Source organism: Vanellus vanellus, assembly GCF_965231255.1.
Source record: "Vanellus vanellus genome assembly, chromosome: 1".
NCBI lineage: Eukaryota > Metazoa > Chordata > Aves > Charadriiformes > Charadriidae > Vanellus > Vanellus vanellus.
Window position 1 is genome coordinate 177,382,065 of NC_138905.1, and position 14,565 is coordinate 177,396,629.

Sequence of the window (14,565 nt, forward strand, 5' to 3'; positions counted from 1 at the left end):
AGAAGTATTCTCCCTATTTTAAAGGATGGTTAAACCAAAACATGCTAAAGGTAAAAAAAACCCCAACCAAATAAAAATAAGACCTCTGCAATGCTTTTAGGCTTATCACAAAGAATACTTCTGCATTCTGAAAGGTCTATTCACAGTCATCATGTTAGTAAAATATTATTTGGACGCAGTTTCTAAAACTGGATGTAACATTCATTTACATGTATCTGCCAAGTTTTTAAATGTTTTAGAAGCTAAACTAAAACATGTTGAAAATGACTCATTGTGGTACCAGAATATGTACTGTAGGAAATAAGAACTCATTTACAAGTGGGAGAAATACACTCACACTTCATCTGTGGGAATTCACTAGACTTCCCTTCCAGTAAACATTATATTTTAAAATAATAATGGAAAATATGTTTCTTTTAACTGAAGTTTATGAAAAGATTTAGACAGCTGGCATAACAAAAGAGACTTACAAAGATAAATGTAAAAACCATCTTTAAAAATAATTCACAAATAATTCTGCCAAAAGATATCAATTTAGCAATAAAAAAGGCAATTATTTTTGTTTACTTTAATGGATAAACTAAAACTGTTTAATACAGTTGTTTTGTATAAACAGATAACCATTTGAGACAAGAGACAAAATGGAAGATTTGATTATTTTACAAAGTAAGAAAATGCTGGGGCAGTCGGGAGAGTAGGGAGAGAGTCCTGGCAGGCAAACAAATTACTATAAGGTAGCTTTTTTCTAACTTGTAGCATGCCAACTACTTTCTGTTCATCTGCACACTTTAATAATACAGGTACCTTGTAGCAAATGCACTACCTAAAAAAGTTTTTTCCTTCTTTGAAGAGAGGCATTCATCTGGCACCAACAAAACAAACCTGAAATGTACCCCATTTATCTATGTGTATAGAATACTTTGAAAAAAGCCCAGAACTTTGACATAACACAGAAATTAGACCCAGATTTCACAACTTGTGAGTGGGAACAGAGTGTCATAAGGGACAAAACTAAAATCAAAAAACCCAGTCCCACTAGCTTCTAAAAAGTACACTGCCTGTAAAACCAAAAATGTCCTAGATGAACACGCAACAGACAAAAAAGATACAATATTTCCTTACATGGTTTTAGGTCTAAAAATCTTAGAATTAACATAGCAATCAAGGCTTTACTCCACCTAATTCTGGGCATTTCACAGGGGCACGGGATTTACATCAATCACACTGTGTTCAGCCTCTACTGTTTAGAGAAACAGTTTATATTGAGTATACTCAGAGATTCAAGAGCCAGTAAATTGCCTGAAGCGAGCAGTGTATGAAGACAAGACAAGGACTAGGGCTTCTAATTTCATCTTTCTAATTTCATCTAATTTCAACTTTCATCTACTCACGGCACCATTTTACACAAACAAAACTTTCTCCCCTTCCTGTAGGGTTTTGAATGGGACAAATTCTTCCCCTCTCTACAACCCACAACCAATTCTGGTGACTCCAGCAATGTATCCAAGCTAAAATAGGAAGATGTAACTTTTTGAAGCATCTTGAAACTTATGATCTAGATTATATTTCTGGAAAGGAAAAGGTTAAGATCTCAGAGAAATCAGAGAAAACATGAAGCAAAATTTCAGAAGGGATGAATCAGATGAATCAGTGCACTTCTATATCTGTTTACCCATGGCAACGAACACTTTCCATGAAACAATTAGAATATCCATGAAAACAATTCCAGATGATAAGTTCCACATCAAAACTCAAAATTAGATTATATGCATACACATGCAGTAGTATTTTTGTCAAAATATCAGCCAAGAGTTGCAGCATTTTGACAATATGTCCAGTATTTAAGTTTTAGAAGTGATATACAAATAGGCTTATAAGTGCAAGTATGTATTTACATTTTACGTGTATATTATGAAATCTAACATTTTATGAAAAGAATAAATGACTGACAGGTAAAGCATTTTACATGAAATCCAAGCGTCATCTCAAAGAAACCTAAATTATATTACTAGTACACTAGTACACTCTACAACTACACTGCCACTTGATGGAAAAAGTTTACTTCTCTTTAAGAGAAAATTTCTCAAGTTATACTGCCTATATGAATATTCATTCTGTGGGTGAGAAACTGGCATAAGCTATGGCAATTGTTTTGCTTCTGGAGTGCCTATAAAGGGCGCGCACACACACACACACTCCCTACCCTCTCCAGGCTTCACAGAAAGGAGTTTGCGGGGTGGTCTGTGCAACATCATCTTTAGTCATCAATATCCGTTTCCTTTCAAGGACAAAACCCTGCTAAAAAGAGGACTTATAAGAAAGGGCTGGGCAATATATGTTCATATGAGCAACACCTTTATGAATTCTACAGAGTGGTAGAAATACAGAAGCCCTTTATTGCTTGTAGTAAAGCCCCTAGCTTTACTCTTTCATATGCACCTTTCCATTCCATCTCCATTGGGTTTCTTCAATTCCCAGGCCTTTCACCACACTCCTACCACGGAATTACAAATTCTCTCACTAATCACCACCAGCTACCATCAGCAGCAGTCCAGCATATCTACTTTCATGCAGTGCTCCCCTCAGAGTCTCATCCAGAGCAAGTGTTCCCATCTCACTCCAGTCTTGCTAAAGTTCTGTTTGTAAGTAACTTTTTTTTCCCCCCAATATAAACACAGTTCACACCTGTACACTCACTGATATCATAAATAACTCAAAAGTAGTAGTAACGTCTTGGTGCCCCCACAATTCAAATGTCACGTCACATTTAAGTGCCGCTATGGCTATATGACATTTGGTAAAAATGCTGCCACCTTACCACCCTACAGCTATCTAGGATCAAGGTATTCTTTAGCAAGCTCTTGAACTGGTTAACTATGCACTGAACATTAACTGCATGTTCATTTTGCTGGTTTCACAGAATACTCTGTAAGAGTCACCGAGATAGGCATATAAGTAGACACAATTGTGCCTTTAGATCATTTAGCTAGAAACACAAACAGCTGTAAAAATTATCTAAATAGCTTTGCACTGAGTAAACTAAAGGACATGGCCTTCCCACTATCCAATATGTGATGCAATACTTCAGTGCTGAAGGCACGTAGTTTCAAAAAAAATTTACTGGTCTCTCTGAATGTAAACAACTCTGAGCCAACCTTGACAAAGTCTGGGATACATTCTTGAGGAAATCTTATCTAGAAATAAGACTATACAAAAGGAAAGTCAGCCCTCCAACCCTGGTTTTCCCATTCTCTCCTCATCAAGGCACCAGTCACCAGACAAGCCAATCTTATGAAGAGAGAAAGCAGTAAACAGGTTGCCAAGGACTCACATGGTTGTTCTGTCAACTGTGAACGGTGGTTTCACTAGTTGTGAGCACATGTAAATATCATACTTTCTTTGGGAAGCCCTCAATATGATTAATTAGGCATATTCAATGCTGGATGGACTAATGCCAAAAGGCAAACAGCTCCCTGCAGCTTACGGCCTGAAAGTATCATGGCACACTGATGTCCACTGTTTTGGTAGCATGTTCATGAACACAGTATGATGGTCCTTTGTTTATTCATTTACAAATGGACTAGATACCTTCAATTTCAGAACAATACACTGCCATCTTCCTTATTCATGAGAGTCACTTACATGAGACGGGTATCACCACCATGAAAGTGAGAACCAGGCTGACAGCAGTAGAGTTCCAGTTATACCTAAATGTGAGTCTGCAGAAGAAAAGCTCTGGCCAAAACACAGCCCAAAGCACTCTCTCATGAATTTTAGTCTTCATGACTAACATTTCAGAGTTTCTAAAGAGTTTACTATGAGGTCGATAAGATTACAAAGTTGTAACTTCCTTCTAAAAACCACAAAACCACCTACTTGGACAGACTGTTCTTCAACAGTTAGTTGTCCAGATATGAGTATAGCATCGCATCCTTTTCCAGAGGATAATCAGAACGTAACCACAGAATCAGAAGATAATTCCAGAAGATAATTACTATTAAAAGAAAACTTTTATGATTTTATTAGGCTTAAATGCAATATTACATAAATAGCCATCCTCTGAATATCAACACTTTAGAGCCATACAGAAAATACAATACCCCTGCTTTGCAGAATTTAGCTTTTGAATAGGCATTATAATAGTAGACATTATAGTATACATTGGTAGACATATGCAACTAACAATCCCTGCATGTATTTATGGTTGTGTTGTTATTTGTGACTTGTTTGTCTTCCATATGCTAAAAATCATGTACTTTGAGTTTCCTATAAACATGTTCTTTTCTCATCTGCATTGAAATGCTGATGTTTTAGGCTACCTAATGCTGCTAGGGGCTTCACACAAAAATTTAATCCTTCAAGCTCAGATGGTTAGAAACATTCCAGAAATAAACATTATTTGCACAGATAGCCTGATACATGTAAAAATCTTTTAAAAAAGAAAATAGAATCACATTAGCTTCTCTTCAGACAAATGCTTTCATTTATATCTTGTCAATACATCCAGCCTAGACTTTTCAAAGGGACAGAAAGCACATGCAGTAAACAGGTTGAGAAGTTTCTCAGTGTTTCATAGTTTCTGTTCTGTTCTACATAGAATAGCTGTAGTGTATCAGACAAACGGCCCATGTAGCCTGATAATCCCACCTCCAACTGTAGCCAAAAGGGTATGTTTTGAGAAGAGCAAGAAAAAATTCTGCATAGATTGTATTTCTCCCTAATCCTCTCCCACTAGTGTTCAACTATTTCTAGCTCAAGGATCTCCTGAAGCATATGTGGTTTCAAGTTGTTAATAAATTCTCAAATTTATCTTTGAGCTTTTTCAGTCTTCCTTTGAACCCATCTAAACTTTTAGCACCTAAAATATCATTTGGTAATAAGTTCCAAAGGACCCCTATTTGCTTATCCTGTTAGTGCTCACTGTTAATGAGAAGCTGTGTACAGCAAATCACAGAAAAGTGTAGATACCTGGGGGATACTAACTATCATAGCAAAATCATGGACTGCAGTGGAAGTTTCAACTCCGTAATTCAAGAAATATATGAAGACTAAGCAGCAGCACCCTTATATCATATAAATTCTTTCAAAGAGGCATGATAACTGCTTTCAACGTTGTTCTCAAAGGATGCCGATACATTTTCAACCTTCCCAGGCTAACAAAAAAAAATATGGATTTAAAAGAGTAAATAGTTTCTTAGGTACTGAGCATAATAGCCGTCACAGAATTTTAACATTTTGCCTTTACTAATCTTAATGTTTTAAGATTAAGGCATTTTGGCTAGCAGGAAATGAACAGGTAAAATGAGAATGTCAAGGCTTAAGGAAAATCTTTATGATTTTTACGAGGATATGTTCATAGTACGGACTTCCCAAAGCATCCTTAAGAGGCTAATAATATTTTGTGAGAATTATTTCTGAGGAGCTGGAGTAAGAGGAACTTAAATAAAAAGATTTCTAGAGCTATAAATACAATCATTGAACATTCCTTGCACACTAAGGGAACAAACTTCAAAGCCTGCGTTCCAGATGTAATGAAGCTCAGAAAGGTCAGCCACCAGCCTAACTTACCATTCCTATGAGTCTTGACGTTGATAATTCTACAACATCAAGACAGTTACAGTTATGAGGTGACTGATAATAGCGCTTAAAGCATTCATTCTGGAAGAACGCTATCTTAGCTAAGAACGTAAAATTTTGAGACCCTTATTAGGGAACAGCCAAAGACAACTAGGCATGCTCTAGCAAGTGTGCAGTCTACTACTCATCTATTTGATCAAATCAGTTCATTAGATTTTCTCCTCCTGTTTATTAAAATGCAGCTAAGAATCGTCCATTAAACATTAAACACACCCTCAGAAGAAAAGGGAAAAAGAATAGGAGCCTCCCTAGTAATTTCAGTAGAAATACAGGATGCATGGAATTGTTTTTGTTATGTATTTCAGTGCTGCTTCTACAGCTTGGAAACCAACTAGACCTAGTCACCTGGGTAATAGACTTTTTCTCTGCTTGTCCATCATGCTATCATTGCTGGTCCTTTCATTGCCCTCTTTGCATTGATTCTGAACTTCCAAGAGGATGTCTTTCCGCAAGTTCCATGACATTCATGGAATTTTACCCTCTTAGCTGCGCCTCATACTTAACTTTCTCATCAGGAGAACAAGATGAAGGTAGTTTTTATGGGAAATGTGTAGCAGTTACATTTGCTAGGGCAGAAATCTGGACAAGGTCTAACAGTGACAGTAAAAGGCTCGGCTTTATTCCAATAGAAATCCTAAGTGTTATCAAAATTACATATACACATCATAATACAGCAGCAGCAAATTATTATTACCAAGAAAGTATTTTAGAAAACACTAATGACATTAATTGAAGCTGAAGATTTAAAGTGGTAGTAATTTTCAAGACCTACATAGCTCTTCAATTCAAGATATTACAAGGCACTTCATATACAAAAGTAGCAGCTTTGCATAGGGAGTAAAAGGCTATGACAGTAGTTTTTAATATAGGGTTATGGCAGCTTTGGCAAATAAATATTTTGGCTATAAGTTTTCAGTATGGATTTTTTTTTATTCATATTTAAATCCTCGTTTTACACAAATGTTCTTGAAGAGATAATAGGCCTTTATTTAAATATTAGCAAGAAATCCAGAACATAAATACATAGACTTAATCATTTTAAGATTAGAATCCTGTCATTGCAGTCAGCAACATCCGGATTATAAAAATATGTTACTAGAAGGGGCAAATAATTAATTTTAATTTTTCTATTAACAATGAATGTATAATGCATATGCAGCAGTGATTCTAAATGCAAAGCATTTATTTATTCAGTAAATGTATCCAATTATCTTCTCATCTAAGGCAGTACTCTAGGCTTGTCTGCAATTAATAAGAAGATATAGGGATCTTAATTTCATCTAATTTAAACACTCATTTTATGAACAGGATTGATCACCTCTCTCCATCACCTACAAAGTTTAAGACAGACAACTAAAACCAGATAGCATTAATCTCATCTCAGAATTGATTCTAAAAAGTGCCACAATTATGAAGAACAAAGAAAACAGCAGTAAATACGATTCAAATTATAAAGACTAACAGATAGACTAAAAGAAGTCTCCAAAACATATACACTGCTTGCAGCTGACTGGGAAGAAAAGCATTAAGTAGGTAAACACAAACATACAGATAACTTTTTGCATACCTTTTTTAGATCTATGAAGCATAGACAACTGCTATCAAGAAACATTAATGACTTTTATTCTATTTTGCTTTTTTGAGAAAGGCATTTCTAAATAGAAACACTAGAAATACTTCTAAAGATATTTTTACCTGTACCACATTTTCCATTACATATCTAATAGTTTTAAACAGCTGAGTTATACACATCAATCCAGAAATGTTTAAATAATAATCCAAAATCCTTTGAAATCTTTATAGAACAAACCTAAGACTCTAAATTATTTTTGTAGCCATCATCCTGACTACTTAAGGCAAAAAACATTGTTTAAAAATGCCCTTTCATCATCTGTGCATATTCAAATACTACAAAAAAAGAGTACATACTTAAAAATAGCCTTTTACCTCATGGACAGAAGCAGAAATTTAAACCTCCCATTAGCTTTAACAAAACTGAGGTTTTTTTATAGATAGTGCCCACTGCAAACTTGAAGGAACAGTATTGCCATAACACAATTTTCTTGAATATTCTTTTTCTGTTTACTGCGTACCTATTTTGCTTCTCTTCATTTTTCTACGCTTCTCGTTTTATCATTACAAGACAGGAAAAGAAATAAAATCACCTTGAGTACCTCATGTGAGCAGCAATCAACTGTAACAGAGTACAGATTTTTTTGTCACTAAGGAAAAAAAGATTTTGCAAAATCACAGCATCTATCAATTTCCCTTATGTTCTCCGTAATTCTGGAATTTTTAAACTAGTTTGCACTGACAGAGCTAAGCCGTACAGTCCTGGAAAAAGAAATTATACTCCTTAAGGTTTAAAGGAAGTGAACAATCTAAGACAAGAGATGGTTCTTGAAGGCATCCCCTGAGGTGAAGTACTCTTGTATGAGTTTAGACCTTGGAGTCTACTCTGAACAAAGGAACCATTCCAGTCTGACATTGCACCTTATATGAAACAAGAAAATTTAACCAATAGCAAAAAAATAGGAAATGAGGATGAATTTGTTCTACTTTTTGGTGCTGTTTTTTTTTTTGTTGTTGTTGTTTTGCTAGGTTTGGGGAGTTTTTTTGGTCAAGGAGAAGTAACAGATTCACAGTTGTTTAAAAATAACATTACAGGAATATTCAAGAGAGGGAAAAGTTGGAACATACTTAGTATCTACATTTTACTATGTAGTAGATGATGGAGCTATTATAGAATTGCTCTCTTCATTCAGCCCCGAGACACTTTAAATTGAGGTAATAAAGCTTTAAAATTAGAAAGAAGTCTTAGGTCACATTACCAGCTGTTTAAAAGTAAGTGAAAATGTTTCCGTTTCGTCAATTCTTTTTAGAATATGTGTGACATTGACCATAGTTTAATCCAAAATATCAAATCACTCAAGTTTTTTTCATCGTCACAGGTAAATGAAATATTGATTCTCACACAGAATTTACAGCTGTATAATAGCAAAGACAGCAACAAAACTTACATCCTGACATAATAAAGATCTATTTTGAGGTTGAAATAGCAAATCCTTTCTCAGTATAACTCTTTCATGAACATTACCACTTTTGTATTTTCTTGGCATTTGTAAACAGCAGTTTACAAAAAGCTATCACACACATCAGTAAGAAAAATGAAAATAACTGCACTTGACTAGAAAATTGGATATTAGTTACACTTCTGATCACAAGATTTGCCAGAGGCTTTATTTAACCACCATTCAGGCCAGTCAACATTCCACATACTCACTCCTGAAGCTTTCAAACATGTTTGTTTATACAGATTATGATACCAGTGGTAACTAGGATGAGTCACCTTGTTTTCACTAAAGTGGAACTAGCTGTTATAATCACTTAAATATAGAATTGGACAACACAGGTATTCCTCTTTTATCTTAGGGGCTTCTGGTGATATTAGAAAATTTCTTTGTCCCACAGAACTGCCACATGTCAGTCCACAGTAACTTCAGAACTTGGGGTCTTTTAAGTTAAGACATTTATTCCATCTCATCATGCCAGTTTGATACTTTGCAGTTCATTTAGGCAGATGATTTGGAACATGGAAGAAGTCACAGTCTTGACACCTGTACTGTGGTTAGAATAGAGGTAGTTTTAAAGACAGACACCTATGTTTAAAGAATGGAAGTATGTGGTTTCCATTTTCCTAAGCAGATTTTTCCTCTCTGAAAAGCATAATCTTCTGAGGAATAATCTACTTCTCTGAACTCCAAAAAACAGTATTAATCAAATTATTAACTTATTAAAATCAAGGAAAGGAGAGTTTTACTGAATTGGAGAGCTTATCACTAAAAAAAGCTACAGGAGGACCGAAGCATGAGTGTATCAAACAAGATAACAAAAGATACCATATTACTTTCTTTTTTTCCTCCTATAAAGATTGCATTTTAAAATCTTCTTCATATGTTTCTGATTGTAGGAGAACTTCCCTCCTCAAAAAAGCAACAATATAAAAAAAAAATGACACATTATATGAGTGGAAATATAGCAGAATAGAAAAGTATTTTCTCCCTATTTCTTAAGTTTAAAAATAAATATGGTAAGAATTATAAAGTTGACATTTTCATTAAAAACAAGTAAGTGTGCATACTCTAATTACCACAAGCCAGACCTACTTTCCAGAAGAGCTTCCAGTTAGATATGAACTCTCCACATGTCATTAAGTCTTATCACAGTGAAAGGTAGAAGTCTTATCAAAAAGAAACATATTGTTGACTCACATTAGCATTTTATTTTGACACAGAAGATCTGTTCTGAACAAAGTTTCCTGGTTGTCCCCACTTAACCAGCTTTGATTTCCATATTTTGATTTGCATTGTGAAGCCATCATCTCGGTTTGCTAACTGAATTCCTTTTTGAGAATCCAAGAACGCCTACAACACCACCTAACCACTAAAAGGTATTCAGCACCCTTGGGCCCATTCAGCCCAAACTAGAGCTAATCTGAAGTCAAACCCATGAAACTCATACTGGATATCAAGTCCTCTGACCCATCTTGTTTATTCTAGAACTACCCCTGTTGTTTCACACCACTAGTTAGTGCTGACATTTTTTTTCAGTCCTTTGTGGCTATGCTGGGGCAATGCTATTTCTTCAGTAATATCACCACTGCAATTTAGGAGTTACATATAAAAATTAAAAGCTTTAATTACATTGTACCTATGCTTAAGCTAATAACATTTTAACAGATTACTACTTGTAATTAAAAACTATTCCAAGCAAAAACAGTTTACATTGAGTACTTTCTTTGAGTAGATGACTAGGTGGCATAGTTGGTTAATGAACTGACCTTTTCATTTTATAAAAAAAGGTGTGGATTAAACAATGAATCAAGTCTGAAATTAAGGACACATGACAAACTTGCACTGAACATCTTTGATTACTGTCCATAGTTTTAAATTACCCCATAATTTACCATAGCTAATACTCTAAATTTACAAAAAGTGAAGACAAGGTACTGCAGAGCAGGATAGTAAGACTGCTTGTAAACAAGCAGAAAATCAATCATAGTTTTCTTCTCCATATGAACAAAATTGTACATTTGTGTAGACGCTGTACTTTACACACAGAATATGAAAGACCGAGAAGAGACAGCAGTAAGAAAAGCAGCCTGTAGCAAGCATAAAACTGTTCATGGCTACTGCTCTCTATCCACACTTTACAAAAACTATTAATTGAAGTCATCATACAAGATAATTTTCTACTTTCAACTAAAGAAAAAAAAAAAACAGAACAGGTTCATAGTTTGATCACTACTACTGTACAGTATGAAATCCACATTTTTGCTATGAGACGCATAATTATGTTTGCTTGTCTTTACAGGATTGTAGGATAAGAATCAGACTTCCATATCGTTACTGCACTGGTAACAGAAAAAAATTTACTAGTAGAATTAAATCTGCAATTCAATTTATTCTTTACAAGCAGAAAGCCAAAGCAATCATTCCTCCCACCTAAAACTCCTTTTATATATACATACTTATACCTTTAGATTTTTCATATGCATTTAAAAAGATACTTACTGTTCTAAGAGTTGATCATATTTTCTTGAAGCATCCTTTTCAGCAACAACTGCTCTTTCTTTTTCAGCAACAGCATTATCTCTTGCCTCTCTCAAATTTCTGAAGGAAACAAAAGTTAATCTGTCAAGAATCTGTTAGGAAAAAAGACTGTTTTGTTTCATGGATTACTACTGACTGATCTTCACTTCAATACTACCTTCTTCAATTCTCACAAAATGATAGAGAGGTCTGTCTATCTATATGCCTATTCATTACGGTGGCTTTACTTCAGATTACTTTCATACATCCCAGCAAAGTTTCCAGTTCTGAAATTCTAAAAACAATGATCAACCCACCTATTTATATGTAGAAATATATGAATGATTCTGGAATACTAGAACTGTAAATTACTTATTTTTTGTGGGAATTAAATAAATGCCCATAATTTTGCTTGGTACTTCACTGATAACTAGGGGAATGCTGTCCTCCTAGCTGAGATGATTCACAACTTTTACGATAGAGAAGGAAAACATTAGCTAGGCATAGAAATCCTACTTCTGCATACAACTAATTGGCTAGTTAGTCCGATGTATAGGTTATTGCCTATCATTGGTGTCTCCTTCTGACTTCCATTGCTGGCATCATTTTTGATTTGCAAAGAACTATAAAATAACACAAACATTTTATTGCAATCAATCTATACTTTTTCAATTTTTTAACCAAGAATCGGTCAGGACTTGCAAACTCTTTCATTCTTTTTTTCACTGACACAAATGAGAATAGTATCATATGAAGAATAATACATACAGTATTTGTGTTAACAATTATATAGGTATTAATAGTCTGTTAATCTGTAGTCTGCCTGTAGCATAACATTGCCATAAACTGTACTAAGTGGAAGTACTGCTTAGATAGCGTTCATAGATAGATAACTGTATCTCCATTATTTAGTGCAACACAGTAACAGCCAATCTGCAAAGCAAACAGTGGTTACTGAGGATCCGATACCTACGTTATGACTATTTTCGAGGATTTTACTTTAAGCTACTTCTGCTTTCCTCCTGTGACCTGAACACCCACCAGCATTCAGAATATATTAGATGATCTTAGAAACTCCTTTCAATCTTCTTTCATCTAAAAGGAATCCTGTTCATGTGCTACAAATGTGAACACAATACCACAAATCCAAGCACAAACTGTGAGGGAAGGAAAAACGTGGCAAGCAGCAATGACTAGGGGGTTTCACTTCAGAACCGCATTCTTCATCTGAACTAAACTGTTAATGTAGATGCAACCAAGCTCTTCCCACTGAAGCTGCTTCTTCCCCTCCTCCCCCACAAGAACTTTTTGATTTAAAGCAAAGTGAAACTATAGTCTCAGGCATATTTTGAAGAAAAGAGAAAAGTCAAGTTATAGAAGTAAATGGAAAATTATTAAGCCCATGTGAATGTTACCCTAGGCCATATTAGCTACACTAAAGGTATATAAATTATGGATGAAAGACTTTTCTAGACTAAGGAAATGTTAACAACAGTACTTTTCTGAACTCAAAGTAATTCATACGAATAAGAAATAGTTACTTATGAAGAATCAACAGAATTATGTAAGTTAACTAGCTGTTCGAGAAAGATAACACAATTTTCTTTAGAAATTGAGTTACTAGGCCACAGAATTTATCAATAAATTCAGGGGACGATCTTGAGAGCAGATTCTTTAAAACTGACTCATACCAAAATAAAAGACCATGGTAAATAATTTTGTTAATAGCATTAAGATCAAGCATATCAAGTCTCAGAGTAGGAGTGCAATGTTATAGCCTTAAGACTAGAGTAACGAAAGTGGGATAAAAATTAAATGGTGGGAGATATACAGCGAGAAAAAACTATTTTGCTTAACCGAAGAGCTAATCAATTGAAAATGCAATGGAGGGAAAAAGGACACAAGTGAGGTACTGCTCAAACAACAACATGACAATCACAGATGTGATGTAACTTCTGTTGAAATATTTTCAGAGCTAGGAAACACACTAGTGATACTGCCAGTTTTCAGATTGTGTGACTGTGATTTTAAAAGAGGTAAAGCACCTACCTAATGGCTGCACATACAGACCATATGGACCATCAGGTATCTAGTAAGCCTATCATACAAGTGGAAGTACCCTTCTACAATGGGACCTACAAATTCATAATTCATAAATAGGGGGTGGGGGTGGGTGGGATAAGGACAGGGGAGGGGAAGCAAAAGCACAAGGTCATCTATATTAGCTTTTAAAATAAACATATTAGCAACTGCCATTTATTGCACTTCAGTTCACATACCTAAACTGTTCCAGAGTGCATAAACTCAATTCCAGTCATACTGAACCAAGTCAGAAGACATGCTCAGGGAGAGCATAAAACGTGCTCAAAACTACTAAATTGTGTTTGATCTATGGGAACAGACTACAGCTAATCCAAAGTCAAACCTCATGCAGACATTCACATGCCCTGTGAACTCACTCATGCTTCCTAATGCAAACATAACTAATGCTTACTACAATGAAACAAGTGAAAGTGGTACCAAATAAATTAAGGATGAAAGCATAACCTTTTTATTGGTTCTCCCCCACCCCATTTTAGCTTCTTGAACTGACTCATCCAAGTATAAAATAAGTGACAATAATTTCAAGGGAAATATCAGCCACATCAAGCTTGGCAAAGTGGTAAGGAGTAAGAGCAACTGAATATTAGATTAGCTTAGCTGTTCCATGCTTTGAGCCTGAACATGAAACCAGCCTCTTAGCTTTATTTTCAGTCACAATCAGCATCTCATCACATCACACAACTTCATTGCCAAACTGCTTTGCTCCCAATCTGGGGTTTCTTTTCTCTCACCATTGAGGGACATCACAGACTGGGAAGCACTGTTTTATGGTGGAATTTTTAAATATTTTATAAAAAGAGCATAGGCTAAAACCCCCTTTTTTTTTTTTTTTTTTTTTTTTTCAAAATATTAAGTCAAATCTAAGGGATTTACATTTCAGAAGTAATTATTTCAAAATGTGGAACAAAAACTCTGTAAATTGGTTCCAGATACAAATGAAATATCTTTCAGTAGCTTTCTCAATGATATACAGGACCTTGTCAAGTTTCCACCGACAGTGGAGGTTTAAATTCATACTTTGTAATTCAAAATAGATTCGCATACAGGAAGTGGTGTGGATGTATGTGTGTGTGCATATTTTACACTTGCAAAACTACACAATGATGTAATTTTTTTAATTAGAACCTTTCAGTTGACTGGAAGACAGACAGCAGGAGTCATGTTCTTCTTTCACTCTTCTGAGCAGTAACAAAACTACCTATTAGAGGAACAGATGCTGATGCCACAAATACCT

At 35.0% G+C, this 14,565-nt stretch overlaps 1 protein-coding gene across 1 annotated transcript in view; it reads right to left on the reverse strand.

The window, feature by feature from the left end:
- PIBF1 (progesterone immunomodulatory binding factor 1) overlaps nt 1-14,565 on the reverse strand; it is a gene marked incomplete at its 5' end in the record, with an annotated part of 123,902 nt that overhangs the window by 80,373 nt on the left and 28,964 nt on the right. The window contains one exon of the mRNA XM_082494717.1: nt 11,211-11,309. Within this exon, the coding sequence (XP_082350843.1) occupies nt 11,211-11,309 (99 nt within the window). The remainder of the gene's footprint in view (nt 1-11,210; nt 11,310-14,565) is intronic.